General features: G+C 38.3%; 1 protein-coding gene across 3 annotated transcripts in view; it reads right to left on the bottom strand.

Moving 5' to 3' along the window:
• Positions 1-18,470, bottom strand: part of RELN (reelin) — a 558,183-nt gene that overhangs the window by 2,919 nt on the left and 536,794 nt on the right. The window contains exons 58-64 of one of the 3 annotated variants that reach the window (XM_027539731.1): positions 16,072-16,145; positions 14,816-14,977; positions 13,929-14,086; positions 11,669-11,888; positions 9,547-9,744; positions 8,825-8,923; positions 4,242-4,247 (exon numbers count right to left, since the gene is read on the bottom strand). In XM_027539731.1, coding sequence (XP_027395532.1) covers positions 4,242-4,247; positions 8,825-8,923; positions 9,547-9,744; positions 11,669-11,888; positions 13,929-14,086; positions 14,816-14,977; positions 16,072-16,145 — 917 coding nt within the window. Of the gene's footprint in view, positions 1-4,241; positions 4,248-8,099; positions 8,190-8,824; positions 8,924-9,546; positions 9,745-11,668; positions 11,889-13,928; positions 14,087-14,815; positions 14,978-16,071; positions 16,146-18,470 lie in introns of those variants that run through there. The other 2 variants (XM_027539733.1, XM_027539732.1) reach the window with 2 other exon arrangements.

Genomic DNA, 18,470 nt, shown 5'->3' with positions numbered 1-18,470 from the left:
AAGTTGAGCAGTTTAATGTCACAGTTGGAGGAGGAAATGAATGTATATATTATTTATTAGTGGTGAGAAGTACTACTTGCTGCCTATGTAAAGTCTAGTTATAAAAAAAGAACAATGACCTAATGTATTGAACTAATCAAGTTTCAGGAGAAAGAATCCTCTCACCTCTTTAAGTCACAGAAGATTAGCCTGGAACTAGCTGTCTTCCTGCCAGCATCCTAGGACACTTCATGTGTGCTCTTTCCCTGAATTTCCCTGAGCTATTATATGACAGTGGTCCCCTAAGGTCCTCCTCATCCTTTCTGCTTATGAAAGAAACACCACTGAAGAGAAACCATAAATACCAAGAAAGTATCACCGAATGTGTAATTGCAAAGAAATTTGTGTAATGTGCAAAGAAAGAAAAAAAAGTCACTCAGTCTTGTCCAACTCTTTGCGACCCCATGGACTGTAGCCTACCAGGCTCCTCCATCCATGGGATTTTCCAGGCAAGAGTACTGGAGTGGGTTGCCATTTCCTTCTCCAGGGGATCTTCCCGACCCAGGGATCAAACCCAGGTCTCCTTCATTGTAGGCAGACGCTTTACCATCTGAGCTACCAGGGAAGTCCATCAAACATTGATTTAATCTTGTTAAAAAGGATTCCTAATCCTTTTATCTAAGTCAACTTTGCCAGCTGTTTTAAGTCCTCCACACATTTCATTTTACTCTTTTTCAAGTCCTTTCATTTATTATACTTTACAGACATCTCTATTTAAACTCACCTTGAGTCCCTTCCACCTGCCTTATTGGATAATCTTCAACCCAGCTTCCTAAATTTCTACTTATTTTTCAAGTATTACATTTTTTTTTTTTCTTATTGCTCACCCCTGCCAGTAGGTTTCCACCCCTACATTGAATCCTCATACTGTTCCTTTTCTGCTTTGCATGGAGATGACTCATGTTCATATCTTGGCTCCCTTTGACTAAACTTCTCTGGGTGTAGCAGCTGTGCCCCACTCCCCTCCACCCCATACCATAGCCCTGAGCCTCCTGCCTGACCCTGAGTGGTCATGGCATGTTTGTTGAACTTTTGGTGACTTACTGATTGGATTCCTGTTGTAAATCATTACTCTTTAACTATAAGGAATAATTGCAAAGTTAAAGCAATGAAAATTATTCTGTTGTAAACACATTTAAAATATAAGGTACTCAAAGAAAATTTAAAATAGTTAAAATATCTTACATAAAAAAAAGATAAACTCAGAACACTTAGGATATTCAGTTATCTCAATGCAACCCAGATTGATGGGAAAGTGACCTCAATATATGGGAACACAGGAACATTTCATTTGAACAAAAGTTGATGTGCATGTGTGGCTTCAAAGCAACTTCTCCACATAACTACTTATTATGGACTGATTTAAATTCTACATTTTTATATTGTTTGTTGTTTAGTTGCTAACTCGTGTCCAACTCTGTGACCTCATGGACTGTATAACCCTCCAGGCTCCTCTATCTATGGGATTTCCCAGGCAAGAATACTAGAGTGAGTTGCCATTCCCTTCTCCAGATCTTTCCGACTCAGGGATCCAAGTCTGCAATGTCTCCTGCATTGCAAATGGATTCTTTACAGCTGATCCACCAGGGAAGCCTGCTTCATTTTTTATGAGTGAAAAAATAAATATTAACAGGTTGTAGATCTTTAGTACCTTGATAATAGATCCAGCTTGGGAGCTTATATTTACTTTAGGAGGCATTTTGATTCAGTGGATATCCTTTAATTTTGAATAAATTTATACATCTGTAACATATCTTTAGATCCCTGCAAATATTGATGTGCATTCAGCATTTGCAATAGATGTTTGTTATATATGGCTAATGTTTTGTAGTCACATTAGAAATGGCCACATTTTCAAAGCACACTGGAAACATTTTGTTACATAAAACTAAGTATCTCTGGTGACAGGATGGAATCTAACAAAAGCAGATTTTTTCCAGTTCGTAAGCTTTTGAAAATCAAGCATCAAGGGAAGCTATACCAAAGTGCTCCCTGCTTCAAGGACCATTAATAAACTCACATGGTTACTAAACACTAGTGGCTTCTAGAATATCTAATTTATAGGACTGGACATTTTTAAACCAGTTTAAAGATGTCATGCTTATTATGTCTTTTTTTTTTTTTTTGTGGAGCAGATCTGGGAGCCTATTTTTGGTTTTGATACATATAGATGTATGTGGTGGTTTAGTCGCTTAAGTCGTGTCCGACTCTTGCAGCCCCATGGACTGTAGCCTGCCAGGCTCCTCTGTCCATGGGGATTCTCCTGGCAAGAATAATGGAGTGGGTTGCCATTTCCTTCTCCAATATAGAGGTATAGTTATAGATAAACTAGTAACCAAAATAATTATAGGTGTGATGGAATTTTAAGGATTTATTTCTTCACTGCAATAATATTAATATGAGAAAGTATTTTATTACAATTCCAATGAAAGCAGGTAATATTCATTCCAAGGCATATCAACTATGGTTCTTGACTTATCAATTTGCTTGACTGAATAGAACTAGGTCCATTTAAAAATTTCTATTTTGAGGAAGCCACTGAAAGAAGCGAGAGTGATCAATGACTTCTTGGAAATGCTAACTTAAATTTCCATTATTGCTGCGGGAGTTTAGGGACTTTAAATAGCATATGGAATAATAATATGCTTCCCTCATAGGAAATATGGATATTGCAAGTTTTTTCAAGAACTAGTGACTATGTTCACCTCGTATTCTTCACTGGAGCCACTATCTTAAGTTATTTATCATTATAAAAAATTAAGTGATTTGTTGTTGATTCTAAAGGAAATAGGGAAGGTGGAGACTTGATAAAAGTAATGTGAGCACATAGAAATTTAGTTATTTGTACTGTTAAGTAATTAATTTTTCATCAAAACTTATGATATAATAAGTAATGCTTTATATCAATGCAAAAATAAGAATCCAGTGACTGCCATTATTTTTCAGAGAAATACTGATGATTGTAAGATGGGAAACTGCCACTGAAACTAATCAATTAAACTGCCCTGCATAGAAGATGCTGTACATTTTACTTTCAAGGCCTTGCATTTTCAGGAGGGATATACATAAATATGGGCTCACATATCTCACAAATGTAGAGCACTTCATTTTTCTTTTCCCTACTGAATGGGGATGAGAATAGTATCTGATATTGTGTACTTTGGGGAAATGAAACTTCTAGCAGAATATGCAGATGTTTAACAAATGATAACCATTTTACCTTCTTACCTAGGCTTAAAGTATCTCCAAATGTAAACATATGTTAAAGAAGTCTTACCTAAGGATACCTAAGGCTTACCTAAGGATACCAGTCTTACCTAAGTATACTTTCTTTCCTAAGTTTTAAAGTATCCCTGCTAAGTTGCTTCAGTCGTGTCCGACTCTGTGCGACCCCATAGACGGCAGCCCACCAGGCTCTGCCGTCCCAGGGATTCTCCAGGCGAGAACACTGGAGTGGGTTGCCATTTCCTTCTCCAATGCATTAAAGTGAAAAGTGAAAGTGAAGTCTCTCAGTCGTGTTCAACTCTTAGTGACCTCATGGACTGCAGCCTACCACGCTCCTCCGCCCATGGGATTTTCCGGGCAAGAGTACTGGAGTGGGTTGCCATTGCCTTCTCCAAAAGTATCCCTATTAGAGAGCAAATGTAGATACGTATTCTAAAAGGCCAATCCTTTTCTAGATCCTAAGGATAGGATCTAGAACTCACAAATATTATGAATAAATCCACTCCCTTTTGCTGGTTCATTTATTAACAGAATAGATTTGAGAAGTCCAGGCATTCTCAATCATCTCTAGCACAAGAGATCTTTTGAAAGACACCTCATTTAATCAGAGCCCATAGCTCTTGTGCACACATTTCTATTTACATTTTCCTCTCATAACAAACTTATAAACTGTTCATATTTCGAGAACGCCTAGGAAAATCCCAGGCACAGAGTCAAGCAGTCCAATGAAGGCATGCTGATTGGCACTCTGGTCTATGCTGTTTGTATACATCAGAGATTTATTACAATTTGGCTGAACACCGAGTTTACATGATACAGGTTTCAAGTGTTCCAGTATTTCTCAATATTACATATAACTTTGCTTTCACAGTTTTTTTTTTTCAATTGCAAAGGTCTTCCACAAAATTTCTCAGTTAACATAGGTAATAACAATGAAACTTAGTAAACAGTTCCCCAGAATTAGTAAGAGGACTTACCTTACTCTAGTAGAAAACCAATGACAGCAAATAATGAAATATAACACAAGTTAAAAAATGCCTTTCAACACATGCAGCACTGTGATTACTCATAAAAGTCTGATCAGGTTTAGACGCAATATACGATTTTTCATCTCTTTTGAAAATAAAAATTAAAGAAGTTATTCCTTATTCTTCTATACCTAGTATATACATATATTTAACTTTTCTATGTAATGCAACATGCAATATTTGCTCATAACCATATGTGTCAAAGTACATGTAGCTACAGTACTACATTTGGCATAAATGTTGCATATAAAGCATAAATATGAAAGTAATAGTTTAATAACTACCATAAATGTTATTATTTGATTTTTCAATTATTTACATTTTAGAAGATACTTATTCCTGAATATATTAAGGAATGGGCTTTTAGAAATAGTAAGTCCTGTATATCAAATAACACAATCAAATTTAAGGAAGGATAAATATGCTTTGCAACAAATGTAATACGTTATTCTCCATAAATCATTTGTGCCAAAAATATGACAGTATCTTGATAATGAATAGCATGAGGGAATGGCCATGATGGAACTCATATTATTAAAATCTGATAAATGCTTTTAAGACCATAGTTAGCAACATATTGGTTTTCAATTCTCAGCAAATGTGGTGATAATTCACTTTTTTGGTAACTGAATTCACAAAGGCTGACTCTTTACTGAGCAATTTGCTTTCAAGGTACACATGCAAAAATCAGCCCGCTTTATCATACACATGACAGGTTGTGACTTAAGACACATACACAGGAAATGTGATGTGTGAATGAAATGCATAGTTGGGTGAGGGAGATTCTTAGGATAGAAGGATGAGTGCCCAGGCAACAAAGGTTAAAAAAAAGGATTCTCTTTTATCCTAAGAAGACCCCACCAGCATGGATCTTGTGAGGGATCTGCCCAAATGTATTCACAAACATTTACGGAAAAACAAATATTCTACACTAGCCAATGAATTCAGAGAAATTAGGTTTCTGACACTTGATTGTCAATGACTGTGTTATGCTACATCACTCAGATTTTACAGATGAGGACTTTTTGTAAGCTAGTGAGGCTGGGAAAAAGTGATCTGTCAATTTGGTTCATCTGTTCTGTGGCAGATTAGCCAGGGCTAATCATCACGAAGTGCTTTTCATGTACAGGTTTTATTGAAAAAATCATCAGAGTGGGGAGATTACACTCTCAAACAAGCATAAGGCATAAGTGACTTCGCTTGTTAAATGCCAGAACGGTGTTTTTTATCTTTATGGTGTGGGGCTTATTCTGTATATCCATATTTATGAAACTCAAATCCTTCTGGATGGAGTATTTTAGAATTAAACTATTAAATTAAAAATATGTTCTGTATCTTGTTCATTTAGGATGCACTCCTAAACCTTGAAATATTTTCAAAAGTGCTCCATTTTTTTTTTTTCTCATCAAACTCATGTATCTTCTCACTAATACGGGCAGTACTGAGGTTAGACTCAAGATACCATGCGTGACCACGGGTTTTCTTTCTCGGAGTTTTTAGCATGTGTCCTTAGTGCACATGCAAAAGAGCTAAACTATGGTAATAAAGCTATATTAGGGCCAATCTTTACTCAGAAAAGAAAATATATTCTAAAAATGTATACCTCCAACCATTGGTTGCAAAAAACATATCAGTTGCCCTATTTGCAGTGTTCAATTAGGTAGGGCTTGTATCTCTTTAGGTATGCACCTCAGCCTCCTGTTCCTGCCACACTTAGAAAACCAACAATCTTAGTTTATATAACTGTTATTATACAAAAGTATAATTAATTAGGATGAGATTTTGAATTTAATAGGGCTTTATGGGAGTATTTCACCTATTTCTAAAAATACATCTGCTGCAGCAAAGATATAATTAGTAATATTTGTGAACTGTGACATGAACCTTGGCTGGTTTCTTTGTGTTTTATCTGCTTGAAAGACATTTGGAAAAATTATTTTATTTTTCTGAATCATCTGGAACTTTAATTTTAAGCTCATTAAATGAATGAATTAAAAAAAATTATGTAGAGCTATGGAAGGCATACTGACTAGAAATGCCTTAAAATTTTTTGTGACTCTTCTGAAAAGACATAGTTTAAAAGAATACAGTGGCATGGACATATTAAATCCTAATACAAAAGCAAAAAATCAAAAATATAGTTCTAAAAAGATAATTTCTTTGGTATTTTTAAAACAACTTATTGATTAAACTCAACTTTATGAAATATTTCTTCCTTCTGAAAAAGAAGGAAAACAAAGTAACTCCTTTAGTTTTAACAAATTTTAACATATAATAATGTATACATATGTTTATCAATATGTAAAATTTTATGGTTACATGTATAAAGTTATAATTTAAAATCATTCACTGAAAAGAAGACTCTGAATAAAACTCAAGTCATGTAATACTCTGCATGTGAGGCAATGACCTTTTCTCATTCAGAATGTTTCAGTCTCCTGAGACTCTGAGAAAATCATACAGAGTAAGAGCAGACAGGTGGCTGGTAAGTAATAAATTCTTCAAAGTACTAAAATTCTGGAGACGGAATAAAAGTAAAGTCTTTACAAATGCAGATTATTGCTCCAGAAAATACCAGAAACACTAGGTTGATTCTTGTAATAATATCACGAGAATATCATGAAGCTGGCAGCTGCTTATAAAAATTAATACCAATGCCAGGTATACCAGAAGGTTCCCTTGGGAACTGTATGATGTGAACCTTTGAGGCAGCAGGTCACCTCCAATTTGACTCCCGAGTTGTGAAGGGGTTATTTCATACCAGGGAGTATATTTGTACTTCTGACCCACCTACTCTTTAATTTTAGTCTGTGGGAAGGAACTGTGGTGATGATAAGCCTTTGAAATCCAAAATGGATAACTGCAATTGCTCGGCTGGGTGGGAGGAGAAGAAATATCTATTCAAACACATGACATGTAAGATTTGTTATATCCACCCAAGGTCAGTATTAGCACCCTGCCTTCTATTGAGGACTGTCAAATTTTGAACTTTTCATAAAAGTTGGTAATGCTTTGTCAGGGATAGGAAGCTCCATTAATGTAAACTGTCTGGGAGAGAGACTTGAAAGACAACAAGTAGTTACTAATTCTAAATCTGATTCTCAAGCAGTTTATTAGAATGAACTGAGGTGCTTTTAAAAAAGACTGATGCTCAGGTCTCACTGCAGATCAGTTTAAATCACACCATCCATAGGGATGGGTATGGGCACTGGGACACATATTGATGCTTCCAAAAGCTCTTAAGTGTATCTCATGTTCAATCAGATTGAGAAGCGCTCCTTTGAAAGGAAAGTAGCCAGGGAAGAATGGATGTAGGGTTGGTTGTTGGTTTGTCTGGATATCTTGCTCTCTCTGACCTTACCAAAAATCATTCATTTTAGAGCCCAGCTTAGTCTAGTCTCCTGGCATAAGGCAGTCTGAGGAGATCAAAATCTAAGTGAAACATCAGCCTCATTATACGGAGTCAACTGAGTCTGGACTATTACTATAAACATCAACCTTCTCATATGGAGGCAGAGCCCAGCAAGTGGTCCAAAGCAGCAGAGCGCAGTGGGAGCTTGTGTAGGGACTGGGTTGCTCTTGGATCTGGGGGTTGATATGGATGCCATGCAAGCAGGTGCCTCAGTGAAAACTAGGACAAGGACTAACTCAAGACTGAAAAATTCAGCTCATGGCTATGATTGAAAGAAAACAAATCTGGTAGGTTTCCTACCAATTAATCATTTAAATTTGCTTTCAAAATGACTGAAATCAGCCAAAGGGCTGATTTCATTTTCTATTTGGTAAACAGAATGAACATTTGAACCTATCTACCGAGAAGATTCGCCTCTCCTTGCCAACCACTTGGAGCCATCAGTCCGAACCCGCCGAGACATAAGCATTCCAGTTCTACAGGAACTAGATTGTTAGAGAAAAAGCAAGTCATCTCTCTGTGGAACAGTCAACCCAGCTAGTTGAGAGTGCTGACAACCTTATTCTATGGGAGAAACCATGGAGGGGGCACCCTTGACTTCTTAGGTGCTAGGATTAAAATCACGAGGAATCTGAAACCAAATTCTTTGTTCTGGTTTTGACCATGTCACTAAATGGAAGAATGCCCCGGGCATCTGTGGCTTGGACAGGTGTTTGTAATCAGGCACATGAACTAGTGATTCTCTGCACATCGACCAGCACAGATCCTTTTTCTTTTCAGGATGTCATTCCATTTTATAAGGCAACCCAGACTTCATGAAGGCACTGATTCCATTTACCTGGAGACTTCCGTTTGATCTCATTGAATTAATATTGTCAAACTGTTATATAAACTGTTACTTACTGAAGTTTTCTAAGGTACATTAAGTTATACTCGGGGCCTTGTAATATCACTTGTTGACTAGAGCTATAGTTTGCAGTTGTGGAAGAGTGGAAGCCAAAGTGATCCTGTAGGGGTTTCTCATCAGGAACAATTCTTACTGAATTAAGGAGCATGCCATATCAAAGGAATTTCAAACCTTTCTGAAATGGACATGAGATGTTATATATCAGATACTCACAGCACGACCTCCACATGGTCCAAAGCCCATTGATCATGACCTGTTCCATTGTGGCGTGGCTGCCACCAGCGCAATAAAACTCCTTTCATCCGTGCCTCCCTAGGTTGCAGATAAGAAGACAGGTCAAACACTAGAAAAGAGAGAACTTTCTGGTAAATACAATAGGCTACTCTAAATCAACAGAACTTTGGGTATGGAATTTAGATTTGCTTAGGTCACAGTATTCTTCTAAGCAGCAACACATTTTATTGGCTACTCAAGGATTTGCAATCCTTCTACATTTCTCTCATTTCTTCCCCTTGTTCCACTAGGACCTGGAAGAGCTGCATCTTCAGTCAACAAATGGGATGTACCTTCTGTGTGATGGGTTAGATGCTAGACACTAGGGTACCATGCCAGGCAAAACTGACAAACCTACCTATCCTCAGCAAATTCTCAAATCAGTGTACCCAGCAAGAGATTTAAAATGTTGTCTTCTAAAGGACTAGAAACACATTACTGGGAGGGAAATATGCACAAAGCACCTTGGTATTTAATTGTTTTTCTCTGTTCCCTCTTGCTCTTATTCCTGGCTCCAAGTTTTGTCAGTTGTCCCAACAGGAAACAGTAACACAACTTTGGATATCTGGATTAGTTAGTCTTGGTTCTGCCACCACTGACTTTGTGGTGTTTGTTCAAATAACTTCATCACACACTGTTGATTTTCCTTTCTGGGCACTTACAGGGGGACGTTATAGGACACCCTCTGAGCTTGGGTGAAGTCCTTTGGCTGGTGCTGTGCGATGACATGCCAGGTGATCCCATTGTTGACACTGTACTGCAGCAGCACGGCCTTGTCCACGGCGTGGGGGCCACTCAGGTCACTGTTGCAGCTGTCTGTCTGTGATGTGCTCCCAATTTGCAAAACAAACATGATTTTGCTGAAAAAAAAAAAAAAAAACAAACAAACCACAGGAGAATTCATTTTTAAACAAAAGTCAGGTAGTATTCAAGGAGTTATACTTTATTTTTTTTATCTTTCTTGTTTCTAAGTTCTGTAATTTTCAAGTTCATAATATGGTAAAAATAGAAGCATCCAGTCTTATGACTAAGTCATATAAATAACAAAATTTATTTATACTATCTTTTACATCATACATATGAAAAATAAGCTTGGAAGGCTGGTGTTCTACACAGAGAAAACAATTCTGACTTTCAAAGATCTTTTTTCTTCCTTTGATGTTAGAAATCTTTTTAGAACATTTCTCCTGAAACACCTTCTGTTTTCTTCAAGGTGATATCAGCCAAATAGGCAGCTGAGGACATGGAAGAGAAAAGAAATAAAGCCATACTATTTACTCTATATGCTTTTTATGATGGAGAAGGAAAGAATGGCTTTACTTCTTGGCCAGGCAAAGGGAGAACACAATAGGCTAGTGACTCAAGAACTGTGCCTCTATGCTATATGCTTTTTATAAATAGCTTCAAGCTGAACAGAATCTGGACAAGGATAAATCATGTTTATTTTAGGAAAAGATGTTTGGAGATCAGAGAAGAGGGAAAACTGAGTTAGACATGCAGGCTCTGGACCATGTCTGCTGTTGTGTTTGATGTGCTTCTCACAGGCATCCTTGCCCTTAGAAGATATAGTTTTTAAACACAGGAAATCTATCTTTATAAGATTCCTAAAGTGATTAATAAAATTCCTGAGTGATTAACAGAGTGATTAATAGGTGGTCAAATAAACTGCTAGACTTAAACCTGTAAATGCACTAATCAATTTAAAGCAAAGTTACTTGTATGGCAGACAAAAAGCTGTGTTTGCTCTGGCTTAGGGGCAGAGCTGGAAGGGCAGGTGGGGAAAAAAATTCAACCCTCCTGGGTCTCTTTTCCTTTGTCTTCTCTATTCTACATTAGCATGCAGTTCCTAAACTGTGTGAACTTTTAAAGTTCCCATTTATCCAACCATCAATCTTCCATTTCCATTTGTAGCTACATATGCTAAAAATGTAGAAGGAGATGGCAACCTACTCCAGTGTTCTTGCCTGGAGAATCCCAGGGACGGGGGAGCCTGGTGGGCTGCTGTCTATGGGGTCGCACAGAGTCGGACACAACTGAAGCGACTTAGCAGCAGCAGCAGCATGCTAAATATGGAGAAGGCAACGGCACCCAACTCCAGTACTCTTGCCTGGAAAATTCCATGGACGGAGGAGCCTGGTGGGCTGCAGTCCATGGGGTGGCTAAGAGTCGGACACGACTGAGCGACTTCACTTTCACTTTTCACTTTCATGCATTGGAGAAGGAAATGGCAACTCACTCTAATGTTCTTGCCTGGAAAATTCCAGGGACGGGGGAGCCTGGTGGGCTGCCGTCTATGGGTTGCACAGGGTCGGACATGACTGAAGTGACTTAGCAGTAGCAGCATGCTAAATATAGGACTATGTATGCTTCATTACTATAAATCTTCACACTCATATTTGTATTTACGTGGTTGCATATGGTCCACATTAAATTATCTATATAGATTATTCATAACCAATTATTTACTTTTTCAACTTTATTGATATACAACTGACCTATAGCACTGTGTTACTGTGATACACTTCTCTATTTTTTATATTTGGCCATTTCTCTAAGCTTATGCCTATGTTACCACCACTCACAAGGTAACTCTATACTAAATTTAAGCAAATCATAATTCTGAGTTGTGAAAACATATACTTTCTCATACCAAATTCAGCTGATATTAAGTTTCTGCTGCTTAGTGACACCTGTGCCATGAAATTCATGATCATATCTAACAATGGACAGTGATGTGCTTGTGACTGATTCTGTATCTGAACTACAACACAGGAGTTTTTTTACCTTGCTCGAGTGAGATCCAGAGGTTTGGTGGCCGCTTGCCTTATCTGACAGCCATTAAAATAGAGCGAGTCCCCATGGGCATAGGGTGCCAGCTGCCCACAGCCACTTCCTATCACTCCACCTTGAATAGTTTCCCAGTTTGCCTCAGTGACTCTTGCCGACTCAAAATTATCTTTAATGTAACTGGGAAGGTCATGACTGAAAATAGAGCAGTCATCGCCTAGAGGGAAATGAATAGTTGCAAAAATTAGCTGGAACAAGCAGAATCATCAAAGATTATGAACAAGCATTCAATTTCACATTTAATCAGATCAATGTCAGATTTACTTGTAAGAATGACAAAATACCAAGCAGATATAGATTCCTAGAGATAAATATTTCTCTTTTATTTCAGCAATTATTGGCTTATGTTGCTAAAAAGTCATATTATCTTTGAGTTGATATTTACTAAAATAGGTAGGTGCTAATGTACTTAGTACTGGTGTAAGCCCATTGTTAAAAAAACACAGCGTCTGGCTGGGCTTGCATGGTTACCAGCCATGGGTCTTAGAAGGGAGCTCTCACCCTGGCATGAGAGGCAACATAATTTATTTTTCCCTAGCATGATAAGAAAATAGCAGGAAAGAAGTCATGTTCTTGTTCTCCCTCTAGCTCTCATAGTTGATTCTTGAGAACAGAGTCTATATTTTATTCATTGTTGGATTCTAGTACCTAGCATAATACTGAGTACATACAAAATATTCCACAATGAAGCTGGAATAAATACAGGAATGATAAACTGGAAGTGTTTCTCAGAGATAACAGAGCTGCAATACAGGCATTTAAGGAAGGCACTACTTTAGCAAATGTGTATGTCTCTACATTTTTTCCTTGACTGGAAAAGCACAACTTTTCTCAATGTCTAAAATAACTCAAAATCAAAAGCTCACAGTTCTGCTGGATCAGAGAAAAAGGCAAATTCTAGACACCCAGGACTCCTAGTGAGACAGCTGAGTTGTTCATTTGCCTAAAAGTTCAAATTCTCTAGCTAACACATGGACAGATCCAGCTGGTCTCAGCAATAAGACGACCAGGGGAAGAAGACAGCGGCTAAGAATTTCTAACATCAGAGATGTGCAGCAGTCTACATTTATCATACTCATTTCATTTGGAGGCAAGGAAATAGCATCCATCAAGAAAGCTAAGTAGATTCTACTCCAGAGTCCAAATCTATGGGTTCTTGCATTGTACACTTGGGAGAAGCTAATTCTGATCCTCTTTGGATAAATCTCTCATCTCTGAGAGACATAGAGACTGACTGGAAAGAACTACCTGGGGTTCTGGTCTTCTTTCCGACATGTACTATTAGGGAAGTCACTTATGCTCCCCTCAGTGTCTTTACCTATAAAGCGATAACCGTGACATTAACCATAGTTAATTTATGGGGGTGGGTATCATAAGTACTAAATGACTCTGCTGAATGCATGGGGGGATACTTGTGTAAACAGTAAAGCATAAGGCAATGTAAAGGTTCAGTAAAAAAAAGTTTACTGTGCATTGCTCTTTGTCAAGAATTAGGCTCTGAGGATGTAATAGTAATTGGATACAGTGAACTTTGTAACATAGAGGCTGAAACCTGTGAGAAACATTTCATCAAAGGAAAGCAGGGCTGCAGGCTTTCAAACAGGACTGACAAAGCAACCTCCTGGGATCTCAGCAGTTGAGTAGATACTTTGCCCCAAATGCATCGTCAGCCTCTAGAAACTCAAGCAGTAAAAGTGTATTTTTTGAGTTATGAAGGTTTTTCTGTATGTGTATGTGACGAAGAGACCTGGGAAACAGAACATTTTGAATTGTCAGCTCCATCTTGGGAGGCCAGGGGCTGCTGCCCCTGGGAGAGGCCGAGGAAGAAAGAATATTGGTCCAGTGTCTGGGGACAGGCAGCCAGGCAGGGAAGGAGAGAGGCCCAGAGCAAAAATCAAGTGTGGAAGGTAGAGGCTGGGGCAGGGACTCATGTGGAAGTTGGAGAATGTAAGGTACTATAGAATATCTTAGCGGGGTGGATAAAATCTGCATTTTAAAAAATTCAAGGAATATAGCATAAAATTATCCTTCATAATTCATCCCCGAGGTAAATAAGTCATGATCAAAGAGTGCATCATCTATCTCAAATCCCTCAGGCCAGAGTTTCTATCCATTCCCTAGTGGCCTTTGCACACATGTTGAGATGAGGAGAACCCTATAGTCTCCTGGGTCAAGAACAACAAAACAGGATTCTGACCTTGGAAACTTTCATCGCAGATGCAGACGGCACCGGTGGTGCAGTATCCGTGCCCACTGCAGAGCTTGGGGCAAGCCTCTCCAATGTACACGTGATCGATTGCCCAGCTCTGCTTCTCTGTTTCTTCGCCCTTCTGGATCCAGCGGAACTGTGTTGCACTGAAAGCAGAAGGGATTCAGGAGGCTGTTATTGCCCATGGGTGTGTCCAGCCTCTAGTCTCTGGAGATAGGGGCTATTTCCAAGAAAAGGGCTTCTAAAACTTTCCCCCGAAGCATCCAATTGGCAGAAGTGAGTGAACTTGTACCCCTCAGATTCTGGAAGTAAACCCCCAAAATTCCTCAAAAATTTATGTGCATTTCCTGTTCTATTCCATAATAAGCCCATATCCATTTTTCCTACAGTGGTGTGTCATTTGCAAACCTTTGGGGAAAATAAATGCTACTCTAGGAAGACTGTGCTCCGTTATATTTACCCTGCAATTCAATATAACCCGATCAGCCTGGCACACCCCAGTGGGCACTGGTTGTGGGGGAACAGCAGAGCCTCTGGGAGCATCAAACACTGGGGCAGTTGTGGTGCCAAGTCCAAGTCTTGGGATGTTTTTCACTCAAGGGCTATGACTGAGATTGGTGTGTGCTGCGGTATTTAATTAAAAGAAAATTTGAGGTCTGTGAATTGTTTACAAAGAAGAATCCTATTTCTTATGCGCACATGGAGTTTCCATTTAGGGGCATGGGGCAGTGAGAAGAGCGGGGAGATGAGGGGAGAGGGGACTAGGGCTATAACTAAAAGTCTAGACTCCTTTTATCAGTTGCTGTCGAGTCACTGTATGAGCTCTGCAGATACTCACAGGTCATCCACACAGTTTACCTAAGTATGCAGCCTACCTGGAGGAGACATGATCAGGCAGCTGGATGGTGATTCTCTTCCAGCTGGAGCTGTTGACAGCATTGTAGATGGTGGCTTCATGGAACTGGAAGGGGGAGCAGCCAATGCTGTTTGAAGAGGAAGGAAGGCATTGGGTCTGAACGAGCTGCCAGGAATCGGACCTGCAAAAACCAGAGAGGCTGCATTAGATAGCTCTTCAGAGGCTGCAGTAGACATCTGTCTCATGTCAAGGTAATGCTTGATGATTGGGTTAAATTAAGAAATTTTAATATAAATTTCACATGTACATATATATAATTACATATAATAAAAAGAAAAATTGAAAATTATTTCAAATAAAATATACCCTAACTCTTTATAAGCACATTAACATAGTTACAGATGACAGAATAAAATAATAGCAGGTACAGAGCTGACTCTAGTGGCTTCTTCTCCCTGATATTGCTACAAGAACTATACCTGGAGTTGACTGACAAAATTCTCTGTCTACCCAAACTTTATTGCTGCTGCTACTGCTGCTGCTAAGTCGATTCAGTCGTGTCCGACTCTGTTCGACCCCATAAAGGCAGCCCACCAGGCTCCCCCATCCCTGGGATTCTCCAGGCAAGAACACTGGAGTGGGGTGCCATTTCCTTCTCCAATGCATGAAAGTGAGAAGTGAAAGTGAAGTTGCTCAGTCGTATCTGACTCCCAGCGACCCCATGGACTGCAGCCTACCAGGCTCCTCCATCCGTGGGATTTTCCAGGCAAGAGTACTGGAGTGGGGTGCCATTGCCTTCTTTACTATAATTCATTTTTCAAAGTGGTGGTGGGAGGCAGGCCTACAGACACCCTAAAGAGGTAACTGCACTAAGTCAGACTTATAGTCAACAGTGCTACTATGCTTTAGGGGATGTGACTTTAGCTAAAGCATAATCAGATCTTTCACTGATTTATATTTTTATTAGGGTTGGTTGAAAACAAACAACATAAATAAAAAAGAGTTCTACTTTGAGGACAAATATAGTGTCTTAGTTTAAAATACAAAATCTGTTGGCTGCAGCCTAGCATGAAATTGATTTTTCTTGGTTTGAAGGAAAAATTGAAAATAAGATACATTGTGAATTTTATACAAATAACATTTTTACATGCATACAATTAACTGCCACTTCTAATACATAAGAATGCTTCCCTGTAAGCAGTTGCCTTAAAAACAGACAACCATTTGAATTGTATATACACATTTGGAGGAAATGTAAAAAGTGATTTCACAAACCTTGCATCCTTAGTGTATTCCAACATTACGGAATGAAGGTCACCACAAGAAGTGGCTTCACAACCCACCACAATCTAAAACAAACAGATAATTGATATGTGTCAGCAAGATTAAATAATGCCTATCATTAACCAGAACTCCCATCTCTCCTCATTATGACTATATAAGTAACCAAGAAGTATTTGGAGAAGCTTTTACAGAGCAGCCTGCCAGACACCAAGAAGGCGTTCTTTTGAGTTTTGTACAAGTCATACCATTTTGCAAGGAGATGAGAATTAAGGTTAAAAATTACTATTTATATTTACCTAATTAGTAATAACATACTAATTGTAAATTTGGGGAAGATAAATTGGTCAAAAGGAAAGTAGTATTAGGAGAACTAATGGAAAGAAACAAAGTATCACTGGTTCAAGATAGTTTCATTCATTTACTAACTTCCTTGATGCTACCATTACATTTTTATATGTAATTAAAAATAGTAATTTTTAATTACTTAATATTTATTCCTAGTTTTTTCCACTTCCATGTAGATAAAAGTATTCCATATTATGTGCAATTAAATGCTTGAATCATCGACAGTGCATAAATGCTATAAAGACTTGGTGATTCAAATTTAAGTTCTAATCATCTGCTCAATGAACAAGTCCTATTTCAGTGCTGACACTAGGGAAGGTTGGTGCTATAAACTTCATACTATATGCTTATCCATAAACAACTGTGGTTTCAGAGAGAGAATACAAAGTGTATTCTAGCAGTGGAAATGGAAACCAGAAAAAAATAATATGCTTTGGTGCTTCATAGGAAGGAGAGGTTGAATCTGATTAAGTGGGTGAGAAAATAATTCTTCAGAAGTTGGAGAGCTGAATTATTCCAGCTACAAACAGAAATAATAATTATGTGATGTGATACAGGTGCTAACTACCACTTTTGTGGCAACTGTATTATAATATATAAATGTATCAAATCAACATGCTGTATGACTTAAATTTACACATTGCCATATGTCAAATATATTTCAATTAAAAAAAGAAAAGAATTCATCAATAAGCAGTAGAATGACGTATCAAAGCTATGCTTTGTAAGGATCAATCTGTGCTGCTGAAGACATGTGAAGTGGAGAGAGATTAGACAGGAAAAGACTACTCAGTGGACTACTGATTTAATGAGGCCCAGAATGAAGGTGGTAACCGTGCAGAGAGGAGATGGGATGGGTGTCAGGAATACAGGGAATTAGAACTAAAAGGATGGAGTAACTAATTAGATGTGAAAAATGATAAATCAAAGACTAAATTAAAATTTAGAGCTGGTGAATAAGTGAGAGGCAATGCCATCAAGAGAAATAGGAAAATCAGAGAGAGGAGTTGGCAGAAGTGGGAAGATAGGAAGTTCACTATTCAACATGTTGAGTTGAGGTGCCAATAATTCAAATGTGTAGAAAAGTATACAGGCTATTAAAAGTACTGAATTAAATGTTGATGAGCCAGTCAAGGTTGGATATGCAAATTTTAGAGTTGCCCTTAAAGATATGATACTTGAAGCCAGAGGATGAATGAAGTTCTCAATAGTGAGAATGTCTATGAAGAGAGAGGAAAGCCTGGGAGAAGTACTAAGAAATGCTGATATTTAGAGGGTTGAGGGAAGAAGAGCCAAAAAGGAGATAGACGTAACTATTAAGAAGGTAAGAGGAGAAGCAGCAGAGAACCCAGAAGCTGAGGGGAAAGAGAATTTCACCAGCTGGAGAAGACAAGAACAAGTGTGCCAAATAGTACAGAGAAAACGAAAAACGAGGAAAGTTGCATGTGGTGTTCAGAAAGTCTATGGTGACTTTAAAGTTGTAGATTTAGTGACACTTCAATTTTTAAATTTCTGGGGACAAGTTTTTTTTTTTTTTTTAAAGGAACAAATTGACTTGGCTAGAGAAGAAAATGTCAGTCTCTTCAGTTCTGGGTTGACAGAAGCAACAAAAGAGGAGGCCCCAACCAACTTAATAAAAAATATGAATGTGATACGGGCCTGGGAGAGGAAAAGCCCGAGAGGAAAAGCCTTCACTCTTAAAGGACGTGGCTTGGAATTAGGGGTAGTGTAACACTGGATGTGATTTTGAGTGTCCTTCATGTCACTAAGGTAAGGATAGTCCTGAGGGGGTGGTAGCATTCGGGGGGACTTGCCTCACCCTCCAGTCTCTGAAGGAGAGTTTAATACAAAGCTGAGGAAAACAGAAAATTTGCCTTTTTTTTTCAACTTGGGAATTCTTCTTACAAAACTGAAACCCTATACATATTAACTCCCCATTTCCCCCTTCTCCCAGCTACGAACACATTTTTATTTATGCTAATAAGCATTCTTTCTGTTAACTGTCATTGTAGCACATCTTTTTAAATAAGGGCATTAGAACAACT

The sequence above is a fragment of the Bos indicus x Bos taurus genome, chromosome 4 (assembly GCF_003369695.1).
Source record: "Bos indicus x Bos taurus breed Angus x Brahman F1 hybrid chromosome 4, Bos_hybrid_MaternalHap_v2.0, whole genome shotgun sequence".
Lineage (NCBI taxonomy): Eukaryota > Metazoa > Chordata > Mammalia > Artiodactyla > Bovidae > Bos > Bos indicus x Bos taurus.
This window is presented reverse-complemented; position numbering and strand designations above follow the sequence as displayed.